We start from the raw sequence: 19,694 nt of genomic DNA on the forward strand, positions 1-19,694 counted from the left end.
CGGCTTCTCAAGCACTGTTCAAACCGCGCGTCGGGCCCAAGTGCCTAGCTTCGCGTCACAAAGCCTCAGATGTCCATCCTATTAATGGAGAAGGGACTGAAAAGACGACGACCCCGGTCGTCTCTCTTTAAGAACCACCCCCATTCGAGCCTGACGGGGGCTCTCAATAAACTCGCGAGAGCCACCGGCTTCCGCCCGCTTCCTCCTCTCGGCTTGCCGGGCCGGAAGAAAGGTGGCACCTCCCACCCCCCCAGCCTCTACCTCACAAGGCAGCGCGGACCCAGCTGCGGCCAATCGGCGGGTTCAATGTAGGCTGCGGGGCAGAGAGCCAATGAGAAGTCGCGGCGGACGCAGAGCTTCTCCTCACTCGCACCGGCCCCCTCCCTTCCGTCCGCCGCCTTCCACTCCGCCCCTGGCGGAGGAAGTGATGTCACAGGCCCCATGTGAGCGGATTGCAACACATGCAGCTGCCTGGAGAGAGGGAGCCGGTGTCCTACGTCAGAGCCGCCGCCGCCGCGGAGCCGCCGCCGGGGAGGAGCAGCCGCTACCGCCCAGGACTGGGCCCTTAGGTAAGGCACGGGGAGGGAAACGCCGGCGACCTCTGTGGCGAGCTGCGCCGGGCGGGAGGAGAGGGCCTCTCGGGGGTAGCGAGGAAGGGGGCCGCTCTGCCCCAGCGGCGGCGCTAACTCTGTGGTCTTGGTGTCTCCGGGCCCCGCCGGGCCGCTCTAGGGAGGAGGAGGCGAGAAGATGGCGGACGACCCCAGTGCTGCCGACAGGAACGTGGAGATCTGGAAGATCAAGAAGCTCATTAAGAGCTTGGAGGCGGCCCGCGGGTGAGTGCCGCGTCCGGCACCCCCCGTGCCCTCTTGGTTCCCGGACCCCTCAGGATGGACGCCCCCGCGCCGCATGGCCAGATGAGGAGAACCAGGCACTAGCCAACTCCCGCCTTCTGGATCTCTGGGTAGTAGCCCCTGACCCAGAGGCGAGAGTCGGTGCGGTTGGCCCGAGAAGGGGTCCTTTCCCTGCATGGGGGTAAGGGGCCCGCGCTCCCCGGGTTTAGATCACTCGGCCCACGTAGTGGTAGGCCACCGCTACTTTTTACCCCTCCTGGGCCCTTAAGTCCAGCTCCTCCCTCTTAGGGCTCCAGGTGCTGCCATCCGACTCGGGTACTATTGTGGCAAAGTGCTCGGCCTTCTTTTCCCAACGCCCTTCCCTGATTTCCTCTTCTCCCTTCGTTCCTCAGCCAGGCCTCATTAAAATGGCCTCTCCCTCCTGGGCTTCTGAAACCCGGGTGGGTGAAGTTTGGATGGGACGGGAAGCAGAGGTGGTCAGGGACAGCTTCTTTCTGATTCGTGATTGCTCTGGGTTTTCCACCTGTCCCAAGATGACTTCTCCCAAGTCCTCTAATTACCCTGGAGCTTCCTGGTTTTAGCTGTTCCAGGACCCACCTATAGACTGAAAATGCCAACGTATGCGCGATGTAAGGAGTGTTGGGTAGGTTTTGGTTAATGAATCTGCATGTGTATGTCCAGGAGAAATACGGATCAGGAGGTCGTTTGATAGAAGTCATAACTACAGAGTCCCTGCTGGCATTTATCTGAAACTGGTGGGGATATCGCTGTAGAGAGGCTTCTAATGTACTTGATGCTTGTTGAGTGAGATTCAGAATTGAATTAAATGAGCTTTGAGTCTTGTACATTTTGATAAGAAACTGTAGGTGTGTCCATTGTGGGAAGAGTAGGCTAGATTAAAATTAACTGTATGTGTGTGTTTTGTTTTTAATGTTGTTCGTTTGAGGAAGGTGTGCCAGAGGTATTCCTGTTTCCTTTATTACTTTATTTTGTTCCTTTCCCAGTCATAGAAACTTTTTATTTACAGGAAGTGCCCCCCCCCCCAAAGAAAAAAGTGTTTGGAACATTATTACATACTTGTGTGTCTGAGCATTCTTAGAATAGTAGAATGGCCTGCCTCAGGCCATGTGAAAAGTTGATTTCAGCACAAGAATTTGACATTCTGGTTTCCAGCCCAGGATTGTCGTTTATGGGTAGATTTGCAATTTTAGAATGACGGCCCCTTCAAGCTCTTCATTATTACTGTTTTATGAAACAGGATGTGCTTAATTGTACTGAAGGCCCAGTTCACAAGTTGGTTTTGCTAGTGTTTTGTTCTTATTAAATTAGGGACAGTTCTGTTTGAAATGAGGCTTCTAAAAGTTTGGCCCCATTCAGTGACTTGGGCTTGTGCTCACTCCTTCGGTTTAATGGAGAAACGTTAGTTTAATATGAATCGCAGACAGCAGCATATTTTTTAGTCCTTAGGTTTTTCTTTAAATTTAATAGAATATTCAGACCTTCTTAATAATCTTACAGAAACTTGTGCCATATGGTAGAGTGAACAGTTATTCCCAAAATGTGAGAATACTGTACAGAAAGGATAATATAGGTCACGACCCATTATGTTGCACTACCAAGAATGAACCAGGTTCTTTTGTTTCAGTAAGATCTTCTGTTTTGTTACTTGAAGCTCTCTTTTTTTTTTTTTTTTTTTTTTGAGACGGAGTCTTGCTCTGTCGCCTAGGCTGGAGTGCAGTGGCCAGATCTCGGCTCACTGCAAGCTCCGCGTCCCGGGTTCACGCCATTCTCCTGCCTCAGCCTCCCGAGTAGCTGGGACTACAGGCACCCGCCACCTCGCCCTGCTAGTTTTTTGTATTTTTAGTAGAGACGGGGTTTCACCGTGTTAGCCAGGATGGTCTCGATCTCCTGACCTGGTGATCCGCCCGTCTCGGCCTCCCAAAGTGCTGGGATTACGGGCTTGAGCCACCGCGCCCGGCTTACTTGAAGCTTTCAATCCAGTATTGCATTTTATAGATTGCTGTTGTTGCAGTATTATATATAGGTGGATGTGATCTGTGGATTTGTTCTTACTACTTTCATTAGCAGGCAGGTTCACACATTTTAATTTGCATACGTTATATTCTCCGAAACAGTCCAGAAAATTAAATCATGACTATAATTTGCCTATTTGAATGAAGTAACATTGAAGATGACATTGCTTAATAAGTAACACCATTCCTTTCTACTGCTTGATGAAGGAAACTCATTCTTAAATTTTGTTCTACCCATATTTAGCGACTAGAAACTTTTAAGCCCCTCTTTAAGACTTTTGAAGGCTTTACCTCTTTGTTTAGCAAAGTTCAGTAGAGTTTAAAGCATGCTAAAAATTAAGTTGTAAGGCACAACTTGTTTTCCAAGTTGTTGAGTTTTGATATTTTAGACATGATTAAGCTGTCTAAAATAGCTGGAACATCTTCCTCTAAACATTGTGGTTAATAATCATGTCCTACTTTGCTTTTAATCAGGATTTGGTTGCATCTTGATCCCATGGAAATTTAAAATTTTGGCCATCTCTGAGTATTGATAAGGGAGTCAGAAGATTCCCCAGTACATACCAGTTTTTGGACGTGGGGAATATTTTCATTGCCAACTTGTTTGTTAAAGTCAGACTCTAGATTTTCATAGATAGGGTACAGTGAAAAATGTTCTTCCTACTTTACCTAGTGATAAAATATTTTTAGGAGAATTGTAATGGGCTTTAAAGACAAAGGGAATGGCAAAATGAATCTGTATTTGCTGATGTTTTGGGGGTACTCTGGTTTTCAGGAGGAAAACTGAGGTTGTTTTCAGGCATGGTTGTTAGCACAAGATAGTGAGACTTAGTGGTGGAGTAACAGTATTGTTTTGGAAATGAAAAAGCCCTTTCCTCCTCTTAGCAGTGTAGAATTCTAGGCATGGGAATCAAGGATTGGTTTTTAACAGTAGTTATTAAAAGATGCTAGAATGAGAGTGATTTTGAAATTAAGATAATCTTATGTGGTTATCTCTTGACATATGACCCAAATTTAATGTAGCTTGAAAAAGAAACCACCTGCAAAATGGGCTCACTAACTACATCTGAATAAAGGGAAGTATGTTGGCAAAATAATTTATTAAGCACATACCATATTATGGACTGTGCTACAGTACATTATTAAGTCATTTAATCCTCACAAGTATTGCCACCATTTGGTAGACAAGGCACCTGAGGCTAAGAGATAATTTGTCTAAGATGTCACAGCAAAAATGTAGCAGAGTTCAGAACTTAAACCAATGTGCTATACGAGGTATATTTTATTTTCAGAAAATACAAAACTAGATTTCCTTAAAATGTAGTCTGAGCTATAACAAATTCTATTTTATATTACATGTGTGTGGAAGAGCATTTATAGAGGCCAAATTACTAAAATGGGGAACTTGATAGCGTTCTGTTTTGTAACCAGCATCATATTTAATCTTCTGAGTTGAAAGGAGTGTCATGCATAAACTTGATTTTTAATTTGGGTAGAACATTGTTATTTGGTTTCAGATAAGCCTGGTCGAATGTTAGTTTGTGTGTGCTAGTAAAATAACCAGTTAATTATGTTGGTAGACATAGGCCCCACTTAAAGTTGATGGTAGTTCTTCCCTGTTCATGATTGCTCGTGGTATATTCTCCACAGTTGGCTAATGAAGGACAAATGTATATGTAAACCAATACTGTGGTTGAGGGTATCTTGAATAAGGAACTGAAACAGATGAACGTATGTTGGAAAAAGCGGGAGAATTATTGGTTGTTTTTTCTCTTGGTGTTTTCTGTGCAGGCGTGTGGTGGCCTCAGAAATAGTTTTGGGCACTATCGTTTTAAGGTAATGTTAATAAAATCATAACTAGAGCCTGTCCTAGCCAGGGACAGTGGTGAATATGACAAAGGAATGGACAGTGTTAGTTTGGGTTAGGTTGTGTCGGTGGGTGTTAAAATGTCTTTTCACTTATCTTCACTAAGAAACCTCATGTGTTTCATATCTAATGAACTCTTGGTCAGATAACCCTCATAGCCATAACCCTTGTTTGAAGGTCAGTGCAGCTTGCAAACTTTTGCTGTAGTGTTTGGGCATTTTAAAAACTGGTTACTTAAAAATAACTTGTTGATATCTTAACTCTAAATGAAATAAAATTAGTTGTTCCTGCCCCCAAATATAACCATTTTTAAAGAATTCCCACTGAATTCCTCACATTATACAGATTTAAAAGTTAATGTTTTGGCAAGATCATTGAATAGGTTAATGTTTTAAATCTTAGAGATAATATGAACAGCTTGCTTAATTTATATACTTTGAATAAATTAAGGTATGTTGGATGTGTTTGAGTACCTTCCCTAAGTAAAAATTGTTGGTTAATAGAATATTCACCTAAATGGTGGTGGTAATAATGTTCTCAAAGCACTGAATTTCACATTTTTTTTTCCCCCCTCACTATCCTCGAAGGGCTGGTTGTAGCTAAAGTGCTACTTTGTGGTCTTTGATACAAATACCTGAACCATTTAAAGTTCAGGCTCATAAAGAAGACCTTTTTTGTCCTCTATTCTGGCTCTTTCCATGCCTCCCTCCCCCCAAACTGATGGTTAGACAAGTTAAAAGACCACATGAGGACTAGGCACGTTGGCTCATATTTGTAATCCCAAGACTTTGGGAGGCCAAGGTGGGCAAATCGCTTGAGGTCAGGAGTTCAAGACCAGCCTGGGCAACATGGTGAAACCCTGCCTCTACTAAAAATACAAAAATTAGCTGAGTGTGTGGTGGCTTGCACCTGTAATCCCAGCTACTTGGGAGGCTGAGGCAGGAGAAATGCTTGAACCTTGGAGGCGTAGGTTGCAGTGAGCCGAGATTGAGATTGCGCCACTGCACACCAGCCTGGGCAACAGAGTGAAACTCTGTCTCAAAAATAATAGGGGCTGGGTGCGGTGGCTCATGCCTGTAATCCCAGCACTTTGGGAGGCTGAAGTGGGCAGGTCACAAGGTCAGGAGATCAAGACCATCCTCTCTAACAGTGAAATCCCGTCTCTACTAAAAATACAAAAATATTAGCCAGGCATGGTGGCGGACACCTGTAGTCCCAGCTACTCGGGAGGCTGAAGCAGGAGAATGGCATGAACTTGGGAGACAGAGCTTGCAGTGAGCTGAGATTGTACCACTGCACTCCAGCCTGGGCGACAGAGCAAGACTCCATCTCAGAAAAAAATAGTAATAATAAAGACCACATGAGGAAAAAAGTCAAGAACTAGACTATTTTAGGTTTTGTGAGAAGAGATGAATATAGAGCAAACAACTACAGACCTCTCTCTCTCTCTTTCCAAATTTTGGTTTCCACATGTGTGACTATGGACATTACTCTTGGATTAGGTGGTGACAGTTGAGATAATACGAGTTAAAATATCTAACACCACATTTGCCACATAGAAAGTGCTCTGTAAATGTTAGCTCTTTCCTTTTCTATATGCAAACATTGATTCTGCAGAGATATCCTAATGGAGAATTGTATTATTAAAGGATCAGGATACAGATGCCACAGGTCTGAACTATGAGAAAGGGAAGAAATAAGTGAGAGAGAAAAGAGGTGGTAAAGGGAAGAGGGCAGAGTATATATGTTAGAAAGGATGTGGTGGTGGTCCTTAGTTTCCTCCAGGTATGTAGGCTGCCTGCTTCAACTCAGAACTAGTCCTAACAGCTGTTGTATCTGGCATGGTGTTCTATGCACTGTGAACCTAATAAGCAATTACTCCTTTTGAATTTCAAGTCGTGATAGACTTCCTATTATAATAGCAGATATACTTACCCTTCCTGGGAAGGAAGGCTTACTCTGGACATACTGCAAGGTAAGTGAGAGTACATAGTTAGAATACCATTTAAGGCAGGGTGCTGTGTAGGTTATAGGTCTTCGCTATCTTCCACACCAGTTGTACTCTTTCTTCAGAGGGCTTGTTTTCTTTGAACTTGAGATTGAGGGTCAGCCCAGTACAGCACCACCCCCTGTCCTGGGATGGTACTTCGTTGTTAAAAAAAGTTAGTGTCATCTTTGCAGCAGGGCTAAATGGTCTTAGGTCTTATTTGAAGAGTAGGAAGGAGAAATTTGCCTTCCCACTGCTGGATCTGTTCAACTAAGAAGCTGGACAGTAGAAATTACTTCTCAGTCCAGCCTATTCTCTAGGGATCTCAGAATAGAACCTTCTCCTAGGATACATTCTGTAGGTGTCTTTCAATTCTTCAGCAGCCTGCTATCTTAGTGAGGGGGAGAAGGAATTAGGAAGGTTCAGGCTTTTTTTCTCCGGCAGGTTAGAAATTGAGAGTCTGAGGTTTCTCACTGAGTACAGTCCTCAGAGAGTATGATGAAGCTCCCTCTGATACAGTTTTATCTTATGCCATTTGACACACATCCTTGCCCACTGTCTTTGCTCTTCTCACAATCCTTTCAGGTTCAGAGGAATTGACATTTTCAGGTGCGTGACAACTGGCTCTTGTCATACAGATAACTCTGCATGTTGAGTTTGTACTCTTGATTTCACATTTTCATTTGTTCTTCTAAGATCTCCTTTAGAAGAATGATCATAGGCCGGGCGCGGTGGCTCACGCCTGTAATCCCAACACTTTGGGAGGCCAAGATGGGCGGATCATGAGGTCAGGAGATCGAGACCATCTTGGCTAACACAGTGAAACCCCATCTCTACTAAAAATACAAAAAAAAATTAGCCGGGCGTGGTGGCAGGCGCCTGTAGTCCCAGCCACTCGGGAGGCTGAGGCAGGAGAATGGCGTGAACCCGGGAGGCGGAGCTTGCAGTGAGTCGAGATCACGCCACTGCACTCCAGCCTGGGCGACAGAGTGAGACTCGGTCTCAAAAAGAAAAAAAAGAAGAATGATCATAGCCAAAATAAAAGGTTCTTTTTGTTTTCCTGCCGTGTCTATGACCTTATAAACTAGATTTTCCTCCAAAATACACATATAAGTATATGAATATGAAGCCCAGAAATGCACTTTTACTGTTAACCAGTAAGCTAATGGGCTTCACCAAACACCTGCTGTGAGTTGGGCACTAGATATTTTGGAAGAAATAGGTAATAAAATGAAAACATGATCTGCCACACAACCATGGAATGATAATATAAACCATTTTCAGCTCCATATTAGTGAGTACAGAATAACACAGTACATGTTTAAGGGGATTTAGTATAAGCAGATGATTAAAGTCTTTTTTTTTCTTTTTTTTTTTTTTTTTTGAGACGGAGTCTCCTGCTGTTGCCCGGGCTGGAGTGCAGTGGCCGGATCTCAGCTCACTGCAAGCTCCGCCTCCCGGGTTTATGCCATTCTTCTGCCTCAGCCTCCCGAGTAACTGGGATTACAGGTGCCCGCCAACTCTCCCGGCTAGTTTTTTGTATTTTTTTTAGTAGAGACGGGGTTTCACCATGTTCGCCAGGATGGTCTCGATCTCCTGACCTCGTGATCCACCCACCTTGGCCTCCCAAAGTGCTGGGATTACAGGCTTGAGCCACCGCGCCCGGCTTGAGACAGAGTCTTGCTCTCCCGTCCAGGCTTGAGTGCAGTGGTGTGTTCTCGGCTTATTGCAACCTCTACCTCCCAGGTTCAAGCAATTCTCCTGCCTCAGCCTCCTGAGCAGCTGGGATTACAGGTGTGTCCCACCAAGCCTGGCTAATTTTTTTTTTTTTTTTTTTTTGAGACAGTCTTGCTCTCTTGCCCAGGCTAGAATGCAGTGGTGCAATCTCAGCTCACTGCAACCTCCACCTCTCAGGTTCAAGCGATTTTCCTGCCACCGCTTCTGGCTGAAATTCATCTTTTATTAAAAGGAGATTATAGTGAGCAGAGACTTTGTCACTGCACTCCAGCCTGGGCAACATAGCCACTCTCCATCTCAAAAAAAAAAAAAAAAAAAAAAAAAAAAAGCCAATTATTCATCCATTGGCTTCAGTTTCCCCATCTGCTTCATGGGTGAAATAATGTTTTTTTTTTCTTCTTCTTTAAAAAAGGTAACATTGACTGGGTGTGGTTGCTCATATCTGTAATCTCAGTACTTTGGGAGGTCTTGGCAGGTGGATCACTGAGGTAAGGAGTTCAAGACCAGCCTGGCCAACATGGTGAAACCCTGTCTCTACTAAAAATACAAAAATTAGCCGGGTGTGTTGGCACATGCCTGTAATCCCAGCTACTTGGGAGGCTGAGGCAGGAGAATTCGCTTGAACCCAAGAGGCAGAAGTTGCAGTGAGCCAATACCAGCCTGGGCTATAGAGGGAGACTGTGTCTCAGAAAAAGAAGAAAAGAAAAGTAGTTTTCTGAGGATGAGTAGCATACATTTTGACCCCCCCTTATAACAGCTCTGTGTGAAAAGCTATTATTGCCATTTCATGGATGAAGAAGTTAGAGTACATACAGGGAGTAAATAGCTGCCTAATATCACAGCCTTTAGTAAGGGTCAGTGCCAAATTCTGTACTCCTTTTCTGATTTCAAAGCCTGTGGTGCTAATTTATACAACACTACCTTGCTCTTTGGCAAGTATTTATTTTGCTGAATAAAGATGTCTCCCATTCCCTTCTGAAAGGATGACTCTTGTCCATGGACATTTGTAATTTTGTAGAAGGAGCAGGTGTGCTGAGACTCAGGTGCAAAGATTTAAAAGAAAACAGGCATGCTATTTCCACCCTAGGAAGAACTTGGATACTGAACATGTTTATTCTTGATGAGTATCAGTGGAGAGAGAAATAACTTGTTGCAAAATCCCTCCTCAGAAGCTCATTCATATATTAGAAAGAAGATCTAAGTAGTGAAGTGGTGAATCCTGAACACTGGTTGTGATTGCAGTCTCTTGCTTTGTACTGTTGTAAGAACACTAGAGAAATTTTCCAGCTTCGAAGCTGCTTCCTGATGGAATATTCCACTGGGTTTTGTGAAGATCTTTTAATTTTTCTGTTGAAGACTACTAATGCCTATCATTATAGAAAAAGTGTACACACTCTACCAGATGTGTACATTTTTGTTTTAGTTGACTGAGTAAATCTTTGTTCTTTGGGGGATAAAAAGCTAAAATGAACCTTTGTGAACTTTATTCTGAAAATGTTTGGATATCTGAGTTATTCTGTACCCTAGGGGGGAGGTTGCTGTAATGTCTCAGTAAGTTCCAGTCTTGGTATTTCTCCCATTTGGTAATAACATCTGACTCTAAGGTCAATTGCATAAACCAATTTCAGGTAACTTTCCTAGTCCTTTTGAAGGGTAACAGAATCATCCCTCCTAATGCTAAACCTTTTATAAAAGGCAGCCCCATCCACCTCCTAACCTGCCTCATAGATGGTAGTAGCAGCGGGAGTGGGGTGGCATTAATGTGAGGATCAACAAAATTAAAATGAGATATTTCATAAGGGGTGGTTTTGTTTAGTGCTGGTTTTGTTATGGTAAACGCCTAATAGTATGATGGTTTGAGCTTTTAGGTGCAGTGGAAGTTGAGGACAGTTAGTCAATTTAAGGCACATTAGTTCCTCTCCAAGGACTGACAGTTTGTTGTTGGTTTTTGTTTTGTTTTGTTTTGTTTTTGAGACAGAATCTTGCTCTGTTGCCAGGCTGGAGTGCAGTGGTGATCTCGGCTCACCGCAACCCCTGCCTCCCGGATTCAAGCGATTCTTCTGCCTCAGCCTCCTGAGTAACTGGGACTACAGGCGCCTGCCACCACACCCGGCTGAGTTTTGTATTTTTCGTAGAGACTGGGTTGCAGCCCGTTGGTCAGGATGGTCTCGATCTCTTGACCTCGTGATCTGCCTGCCTCAGCCTCCCAAAGTGCTAGGATTACAGGTGTGAGCCACTGTGTCTGGCCAGATTTTTTTATTGGTATTTTATTTGGTAGTTTAGAATAAATCTCTGATGTTTGCTTAGAAGGAAGAGTATATAGAGATGATGGTAGGAATTGGCCATTTATTCATTTGTCAGATGTTTGAGTGCTACTATGTGCTCAAATGATTTCTGCCCTCAAGAAGCTTATATACACTTGGGCTGGGCGCGGTGGCTCATGCTTGTAATCCCAGCACTTTGGGAGGCTGAGGTGGGTGGATCACTTGAGGCCAGGAGTTCCAGACCGGTCTGGCCAACATGGCGAAACCCTGTCCTTACTAAAAATGCAAAAATTAGCCGGGCATGGTGGTCCACACCTGTAATCCCAGCTACTTGGGAGGCTGAGGCACGAGAATTGCTTGAACCCAGGAAGCGGAGGTTGCAGTGAGTTGAAATGGCACCACTGTACTGCAGCCTGGGTTACAGAGGGAGACTCCGTCTCAAGAAAAAGAAGCTTATATACACTTACTGTAAACAGTGTGTTTCGTTGTTTGATACTTGGTGGAAGAGAAGAGAGAAGTTGGGTATCAGGTCCCTTTGAAGTAACTGGCCATAGGTTATATCAGAATACTGAACTCATGCCACAAAAGTTTTAGAAAGGAATGAATTTCTGTGGTTCTCCCTTATGATAAATTACAGAGTTTCCAGTGTTCTGGCCATATTATTTTTGGTGTAGCTCTTTTTTTCTGTGGAAGATTTGGCAAGTCCTGTAATCCCATAAAGGTGACCATCATCTGCTACTACAAAATCAGCTCATACTTCAGGACTTAACAGGATTCAAATAAGACTCCAACCCCATCTGATATTACCTCTCTCCCCTCCCCATTTCTAGTTGGGCTGTGCTGCTACTTTCCAACTGGTACTACTGGTGGAGGGGAGGCAATAGTAAAGAACTAGAGCTCCATCTCATTACCATTTAGTGATCAGTTACTATCTGTTCTCCAAGCTAGGCACTTGACATATATGATCTTGTAGAATCCTCATGACCTTGTGAAGTAAGTAGAAACTGAGACCCGCAGGGATTTCTGTGGTTTGCCTTTGGTCACACAGCCATTAAGTGATAGAGTTGGACATGAGTCTGAATCTGGGCTCCTCCTATTCTGTTCCCATATTAACTCCATATAAAAAAGACCATCTTAATTTAAAAGTTTAAACTTAGTTTTACAAATTTGGGAAAAGGAAAATAGAAAACACACAGTGAATAAAACAATGACAGTTTTGGAAATGGAGTAGAAATTGAAGAGAAACTGATTTTCAGGTGGTGATCCATGTAATACTACTGGCTTAGTGACTCCCAGAAATGATCCGGCTGAGATTGATTGATTGATTGATTTTTTTTTTTTTTTTTTTCCAGACGGAGTCTCACTCTGTCGCCCAGGCTGGAGTGCAGTGGTGCAATCTTGGCTCACTGCAAGCTCTGCCTCCCAGGTTCATGCCATTCTCGTGCCTCAGCCTCCTGAGTAGCTGGGACTACAGGCGCCTGCCACCACGCCCGGCTAATTTTTTTCTATTTTTAGTAGAGACGGGGGTTTCACCATGTTAGCCAGGATGGTCTTGATCTCCTGACCTCGTTATCCACCCGCCTTGGCCTCCCAAAGTGTTGGGATTACAGGCGTGAACCACCGCGTCTGGCCTCTGGCTAAGATTTAAATTGAGCTTTGTGAGGTAGGCACAGATGGGAGCTTGAAAAGGGAAGTGGTGAAAAATTTGGCCATCCATTCCCTAGGCACAACCCAGCCATCAAACCCTGGGATGAAAGCTTCTTGGAGAGCATATACTGTACATCCCAATTAGGGAGTATAGTAGGCAGCCTCTAAAACATTCCTGGTCCTAACCTGAAAGTAGTTACGTGACTTACAAGTGATGACTTGGATGGCAGAGTACTTGAGGGGGAGTGAGTATTCGGGCTGGTAAAAGTTGAGTATCTCTGAGCTGTCACAATTCATTATGGTTGTATTATAGCTAGGTTGTCTTAGGTTGTGGAGGTTTTTTGTTTTTTGTTTTTGTGCTGCTATAACAGAATACCACAGATTGGTGTTATGGTAAGGGCCTGCTCTCTGCTTTTAAGATGGCACCTTGAATGCTGCATCCTTTCTTGTGGAGGAACACTGTTCCTCTCGTGGCAAGAGAACAAAAGAGAGATGGCCCACTCTTATAAGCACCTTATTTTATCGTGTGTGTATGTGTGTGACTATAACTCTCAGGTCTTATAAGCACCTTATTTTATCTTTGTGTGTGTGTGTGTGTGTGTGTGTGACTATAGCTGTCAAGTCTTATAAGCACCTTATGTTAAATAGCAGCATGAATCTATTCATGAGGGCAGAGCCCTCATAACCTGAACACATCCCATATGCCCCACCTTTCAATACTGTTGTGCTGGGGATTAAGTTTCCAACACATGAATTTGGGGGGACACCTTCAAACCATAGCATAGGGTAAATGCAGCAAGTCACCTCTCTGGGTTCTTCTTCTTTGGGTGGAGGTGAGGTTGTGGAGGCTTGTTACCTTCAGCTGACCTAGAGATGACCTTGTGAAGAAAGCAAGCAAGATGCAGTGATTCCCAACCCTAGTTCTGCATTTTAGAATCTTTCGTATTTGGGGCCAGGCACGGTGGCTCACACCTGTAATCCCAATTCTTTGGGAGGCCAAGGCAGACATATCACTTGAGGTCAGGAATTCGAGACCAGCCTGGCCAACGTGGTGAAACCCTGTCTCTACTAAAAATAGCCAGGCATCGTGGCGTGTGCCTGTAACCCTAGCTACTTGGGAGGCTGAGGCAGGAGAATCACTTGAACTGGGGAGGTGGAGGTTGCAGTGAGCAGAGATGGCGCCACTACACTCCAGCCTGGGCGACAGAGCAAGACTCTGTCCCCAAAAAAAGAACCAGCTGGGCGTGGTGGCTCACACCTGTAATCCCAACACTTTGAGAGGCTGAGGTGGTTGGATCATTTGAGGTCAGGGGATCGAGACCAGCCTGGCCAACATGGCAAAACCCCATCACTATTGAAAAGACAATTAGCTGGGTGTGGTGGTGGGCGCCTGTAATCCCAGCTACTTGGGAGGCTGAGGCAGAAGAATCGCTTGAATCCAGGAGGCAGAAGCTGCAGTGAGCCAAGACCACACCACTGCACTCTAGCCTGGGCAACAGAGCAAGACTCTGTCTCAGAAGGAAAAAAAGAATCATATTTCAAAATTGAGACTCTCTCACCCAAAATCATCACCACCCTCACTCTCCCTATTTGGAAACTATTGAGTCAGGATGAAGGAAGAAGGGATCTTTTCTGTTTGAGCATATATTCTTTTGTTTTGCTTTTCTAGAAAGCTCTAAAAGGATTGGGGGCGGGGAAGTATGCAGACTGAAGTGTTCTTGAGCATTGTGGATGATGGTGAACATTGATGAAGATCCCTGGGGGTCAGGCTGGCATGGTGGCTTGCGCCTATAACCTTAGCTGCTCAGTGAGTCTGAGGTGGGAAGAGCGTTTGAACCCAAGCGTTCGAGACCAGCCTGGGCAGCCTTGTGAGATCCTGTCTCTAAAAGAAAAAGAAAAATTAGCTGAGCATGGTGATGCGTATCTATAGTCCCAGGCTAGGGTGGGAGGCTCACTTGAAGCCAGGAGTTTCCAGGCTACAGTGAGCTATGACTGTGCTAAAAAAAAAAAAAAAATTATCTTTCTACTTGAGTTTTGTTTGGGATTTATTTATTTGGTTTAGTTCTGTTTACAATTCCTTGTTTTCACCTGTTTGATTTTTCAGAAGTTAATCCTCTGAGTGAAGCATTGATGAAAGCTTTGATAAGCCAAAGTGCCCCTAAAACCAATGAGAACAAGAAGGGATCTGAGTACAGAGGTCCCTGGGAGCTTTGAGGGATACTTTGCTGTATGTTGTCTCTTGTTTTGCCCAGTTTTTACAACCTGCATGTGAGTCATTGCTGTACCCCATGATTCACTAGTTCTTTGATTTTGGGAGAAAAGTATAGGGACAGTAGAAAAATGAAGGAAAACTATTAACAGTTAAAGAAGGTTGTAGATTGCCTGTGTAGCCAGCATCTCCTTAGTGAGAGCTTTATTTTTCATTCTCCCCTGAAGGGTGTTCACTTTAAAAGTCATGGAAGTATTCAACTTCCTTAATTTTATTTTGGGTGTTTACACAAACTGTTCTAACAACATTGATTGGCTTGCAGGGGTGAGGGTAAATGAATGTTTATCTCATTTGGAATCTTTACTGGAAGAACAATCTGCTTGTTTTGTTTGTTTGTTTTTTGAAATGGAGTCTCTGTCACCCAGGCTGGAGTGCAATGGTGGGATCTTGGCTCACTGCAACCTCTGCCTCCCGGGTTCAAGCCAGTTCTCCTGCCTCAGCCTCCCAAGTAGCTGGGGTTACAGGCATGCACCACCACACCCAGCTAGTTTTTGTATTTTTAGTAGGGATGGGGTTTCCTCATGTTGGCCAGGCTGGTCTTGAACTCCAGACCACAGGTGATCCACCCACCTTGGCTTCCCAAAGTCCTGGGATTATAGACATGAGCCACCGTGCCCAGCCCAGTCTGCTTGTATTAAACCTAACATACAAAGCATGAGAAGTTATTAAACTACCCTTTAAATTTTTAAAGTAAAAGCCATCCATTTAATAATCTGCATTTCCCCTCCCTAGTCAGGTGTCTTATTTTAAAAATTCAGAAACTTAATGTTTCCCCCACAGAAGGTGGGAGGAGGGGCACGCAGGGAAACTAGTGAAAGTTAATGTTTTGCACCTAATTCAAAAGGAATAAGAAGCCAAGACTACCTTTCAAGTTTTGTTTCATTTATCAACTTTGCAGAAATCTACCAAACAAAAAATAATTCTTAGGCAGGCTACACTTTTGAGCCATTTTTTAAAGTAGAATCCTATAACAAGATTACATTCTTAGGTATATTTGCTCCTTGGTCCTCTGGAATGTTACATGGATGTGGAATGCAAGGTTGCCCAACTGGGCTATACAGTAGGGTTGCTTAATGAATGTTTATCTTCTTAAACTATCAGCAGTGGAAATTAAGTAGCTGCTTATCTTAAGGTCATTGCTTTGCCCTCCACATCATTATCTTATTTGAAGAGTTGCCCTAAGGCATTTTGAGTTCTCTCAGTTAATTTGTCCCAAATTTCTCCCCTCTTTAGCCTTAAACTTTCCAAATCTTTGGGGTTTGTTGCCTGTTCTTCCTCAGCTCTGAGGCTTCACCTCTGCTATCCCTTTACATTGCATTCCCTGCTGACTGCATCTTAGGAAACTCTTCTCTGTAAGTCAGAGCATGTCAGCTTTTTAAAAAAAACAACCCCTTTTAAGGAAGAACTTCCAGGCAGGCATGGTGGCTCACACCTGTAATCCCAGCACTTTGCGAGGCCGGTGGGGGGGCGGTGCGGGGGGGGGGGGGGTGGATCACCTGAGGTCGGGAGTTCAAGACCAGCCTGACCAACATGGAGAAACCCCATCTCTACTAAAAATACGAAGTTAGGCCGGGCGCGGTGGCTCAAGCCTGTAATCCCAGCACTTTGGGAGGTCGAGACGGGCGGATCACGAGGTCAGGAGATCGAGACCAGCCTGGCTAACATGGTGAAACCCCGTCTCTACTAAAAAATACAAAAAAACTAGCCGGGCGAGGTGGCAGGCGCCTGTAGTCCCAGCTACTCGGGAGGCTGAGGCAGGAGAATGGCGTAAACCCGGGAGGCGGAGCTTGCAGTGAGCTGAGATCCGGCCACTGCACCCCAGCCTGGGCCACAGAGCCAGACTCAGACTCCCTCTCAAAAAAAAAAAAATACGAAGTTAGGCCGGGCGCGGTGGCTCAAGCCTATAATCCCAGCACTTTGGGAGGCCGAGACGGGCGGATCAGGAGGTCAGGAGATCGAGACCATCCTGGCTAACACGGTGAAACCCCATTTCTACTAAAAATACAAAAAAAAAAAAAACTAGCCGGACGAGGTGGCGGGCGCCTGTAGTCCCAGCTACTCGGGAGGCTGAGGCAGGAGAATGGCGTAAACCTGGGAGGCGGAGCTTGCAGTGAGCTGAGATTCGGCCACTGCACTCCAGCCTGGGTGACAGAACGAGACTCCGTCTCAAAAAAAAAAAATACAAAATTAGCCAGGCATGGTGGCGCCTGCTTGAAATCCCAGCTACTCGGGAGGCTGAGGCGGGAGAATTGCTTGAACCTGGGAGGCGGAGGTTAGTGAGGCGAGATTGCACCACTGCAGTCCAGCCTGGGCAACAAGAGCAAAACTCCATCTCAAAGAAGAAAAGAAAAGAAAGAACTTCCTACAAACCCCTAGGGTTGTAGGCCCCTTGAGAATTGACTTACCAAGCATAAGCCAGTAAAATTGGTACTCAAGTGTTTTCCCCATCTTTTCTCTTCATATTCTCCCTGTGCATGAGTGGACCCCTGTGTCAGGTAGGTGGCACCTACAATCTAGATTGTGATGGAAGTTCTGTTTAGTTGCCCAACATTTCCAGCCTCTCCCAAAGCAAATGTCTTTTCCCTCCATTGGCCTGTATGTAGAATTTGACATAACTCCAGAAAGAATTATCAAAAATTTTTTTGGAAATTACAGTTTAGAAGCCCTAGCAAGTGTTTGTGATAATAATTTAATCAGTGTATCATAAATTTCCTTGATTCCGTGGTTTGGCCAGAATACTTGCTCCCCTATCCAAGGGGTGGCAGCAGAGCACACACCATACTCTCCTGTGTACTGTCTTTGATTAGCTTCTAATTCATTGGGGAAAATAGCACAAAAGTTTATGAACCAGCCTTCCAGGTAGACACCCAAACACAATTCTGATTTTTGGAGATACAACTTTGACTGCCAATCTGAGAGTAACTATTTTTGATAGTGGGAGGACTGGACAGCCAGCTCATCTACTTACAAAGAAAACTGTTTTCTGGGCCGGGTGCGGTGGCTCACACCTGCAATCCTAGCACTTTGGGAGGCCGAGGCAGGTGGATCACAAGCTCAGGAGTTTCAGACCAGCCTGACCAACATGGTGAGTACTTTGGGAGGCTGAGGTGGGCAGATCACAAGGTCAGGAAATTGAGACCATCCTGGCTAACATGGTGAAATCCCGTCTCTACTAAAAATACAAAAAAATCAGCTGGTTGTGGTGGCATGCGCCTTAGTCTCAGCTCCTCAGGAGGCTGAGGCAGGAGAATCGCTTGAACCCGGGAGGCAGAGCTTGCAGTGACTGAGATCACGCCACTGCACTCCAGCCTGGGCAACTGAGCGAGACTCCGTCTCAAAAAAAAAAAAAAAAAAAAAGATTAGCTAGGCGTGATGGTGCACGCCTGTAATCCCAGCTACTGCAGAGGCTGAGGCAGGAGAATTGCTTAAACCTGGGAGGCGGAGGTTGCAGTGAGGCCAAGAACGTGCCACTGCACTCCAGCCTGGGCAACAGAGCAAGACTCCATCTTGGGGGGCAGGGAGTGGGGGGAAGAAAATCATTTTCTGCTTGGAAAACCTGTGGAATTAACCACTAGGAGAAAACTTCCAGGGCAAGAGCTCCTGTTAATGAGATCCCTTCCCAATGCAAATACCGAAGACATCATAGTACACATTTATGAAATTTCGCTTTATAAAAATAAGCTTTCTAGGACCCAGTTTGAGACATTTTCGTATTTTAAACACCTATAGTTAAAAGTTAATATAGGGGGTTTATTTTGTTCACAGTGCTGCTTCTCTTCTTACTAGTCACTGAACACATAAGCCCATTTAATTTGACTTTGTAACCAGCTTTCTTCTTGCCAGCTTCCGGTGGACTCTGTATAGGTGAGATTCTGTTAAAGCTGGCATATTGGGCTACTGTGAGATTATGCACGCTCAGTAATTAGGGGAAAGTTTAGATGGTTCTGGCAGTCTTTTTTTTTTTTTTTTTTTTTTTTTTTGAGACGGAGTCTCGCTCTGTCGCCGGGGCTGGAGTGCAGTGGCCGGATCTCAGCTCACTGCAAGCTCCGCCTCCGAGGTTTACGCCATTCTCCTGCCTCAGCCTCCCGAGTAGCTGGGACTACAGGCGCCTGCCACCTCGCCCGGCTAGTTTTTTTTTTTTTGTATTTTTTTTAGTAGAGACAGGGTTTCACCGTGTTAGCCAGGATGGTCTCAATCTCCTGACCTCGTGATCCACCCGTCTCGGCCTCCCAAAGTGCTGGAATTACAGGCTTGAGCCACCGCGCCCGGCCCTGGCAGTCTTAACTACAATATTAAACCTGTTATATACTTGGTTTTTTTTTTTTTTTTTTTTTTTTTTTTTTGAGAGGAAGTCTCGCTCTGTCACCCAGACTGGAGTGCAGTGACCGGATCTCAGCTCACTGCAAGCTCCAACTTCTGGGTTTATGCCATTCTCCCGCCTCAGCCTCCCGAGTAGCTGGGACTACAGGTGCCCGCCACCTCGCCCAGCTAGTTTTTTGTATTTTTCAGTAGAGACGGGGTTTCACCGTGTTAGCCAGGATGGTCTCGATCTCCTGACCTCGTGATCTGCCTGTCTAGGCCTCCCAAAGTGCTGGGATTACAGGCTTGAGCCACCGCGCCCGGCCTGTTATATACTTTTAAGAGTATAGATCACCGGGCACAGTGGCTCGCACCTGTAATCCCAGCACATTAGCAGGCCGAGGCGGGCAGATCACGAGGTCAGGAGTTCAAGACCATCCTGGCTAACATGGTGAAACCTCGTCTCTACTAAAAATACAAAAAATTAGCGGGGCGTGGTGGAAGGCACCTGTAGTCCCAGCTACTTGGGAGGCTGAGGTGGGAGAATGGCGAGAACCCGGGAGGCGGAGTTTGCAGTGAGCTGAGATCGTGCCACTGCACTCTAACCTGGGTGAGAGAGCGAGACACTGTCTCAAAAAAAAAAAGAGTATAGATCCAATAATCTATAAGGATCTCAGGAAGTAACTTTCTTACTGACTCATGAAATATCAGGTAGAAACAGTTTATAAAGCGATACCACA

The 19,694-nt window shown here is 45.1% G+C and overlaps 1 protein-coding gene across 1 annotated transcript in view; it reads left to right on the forward strand.

Moving 5' to 3' along the window:
* The first annotated feature begins 403 nt into the window (after positions 1-403).
* The window catches only part of ETF1 (eukaryotic translation termination factor 1), a 39,511-nt gene continuing 20,220 nt past the window's right edge, over positions 404-19,694 (forward strand). Inside the window, exons 1-2 of the mRNA XM_008014563.3 lie at positions 404-569; positions 730-833. Coding sequence (XP_008012754.2) covers positions 748-833 — 86 coding nt within the window. The 5' untranslated portion in view covers positions 404-569; positions 730-747. The remainder of the gene's footprint in view (positions 570-729; positions 834-19,694) is intronic.

The sequence above is a fragment of the Chlorocebus sabaeus genome, chromosome 23 (genome assembly GCF_047675955.1).
Source record: "Chlorocebus sabaeus isolate Y175 chromosome 23, mChlSab1.0.hap1, whole genome shotgun sequence".
Lineage (NCBI taxonomy): Eukaryota > Metazoa > Chordata > Mammalia > Primates > Cercopithecidae > Chlorocebus > Chlorocebus sabaeus.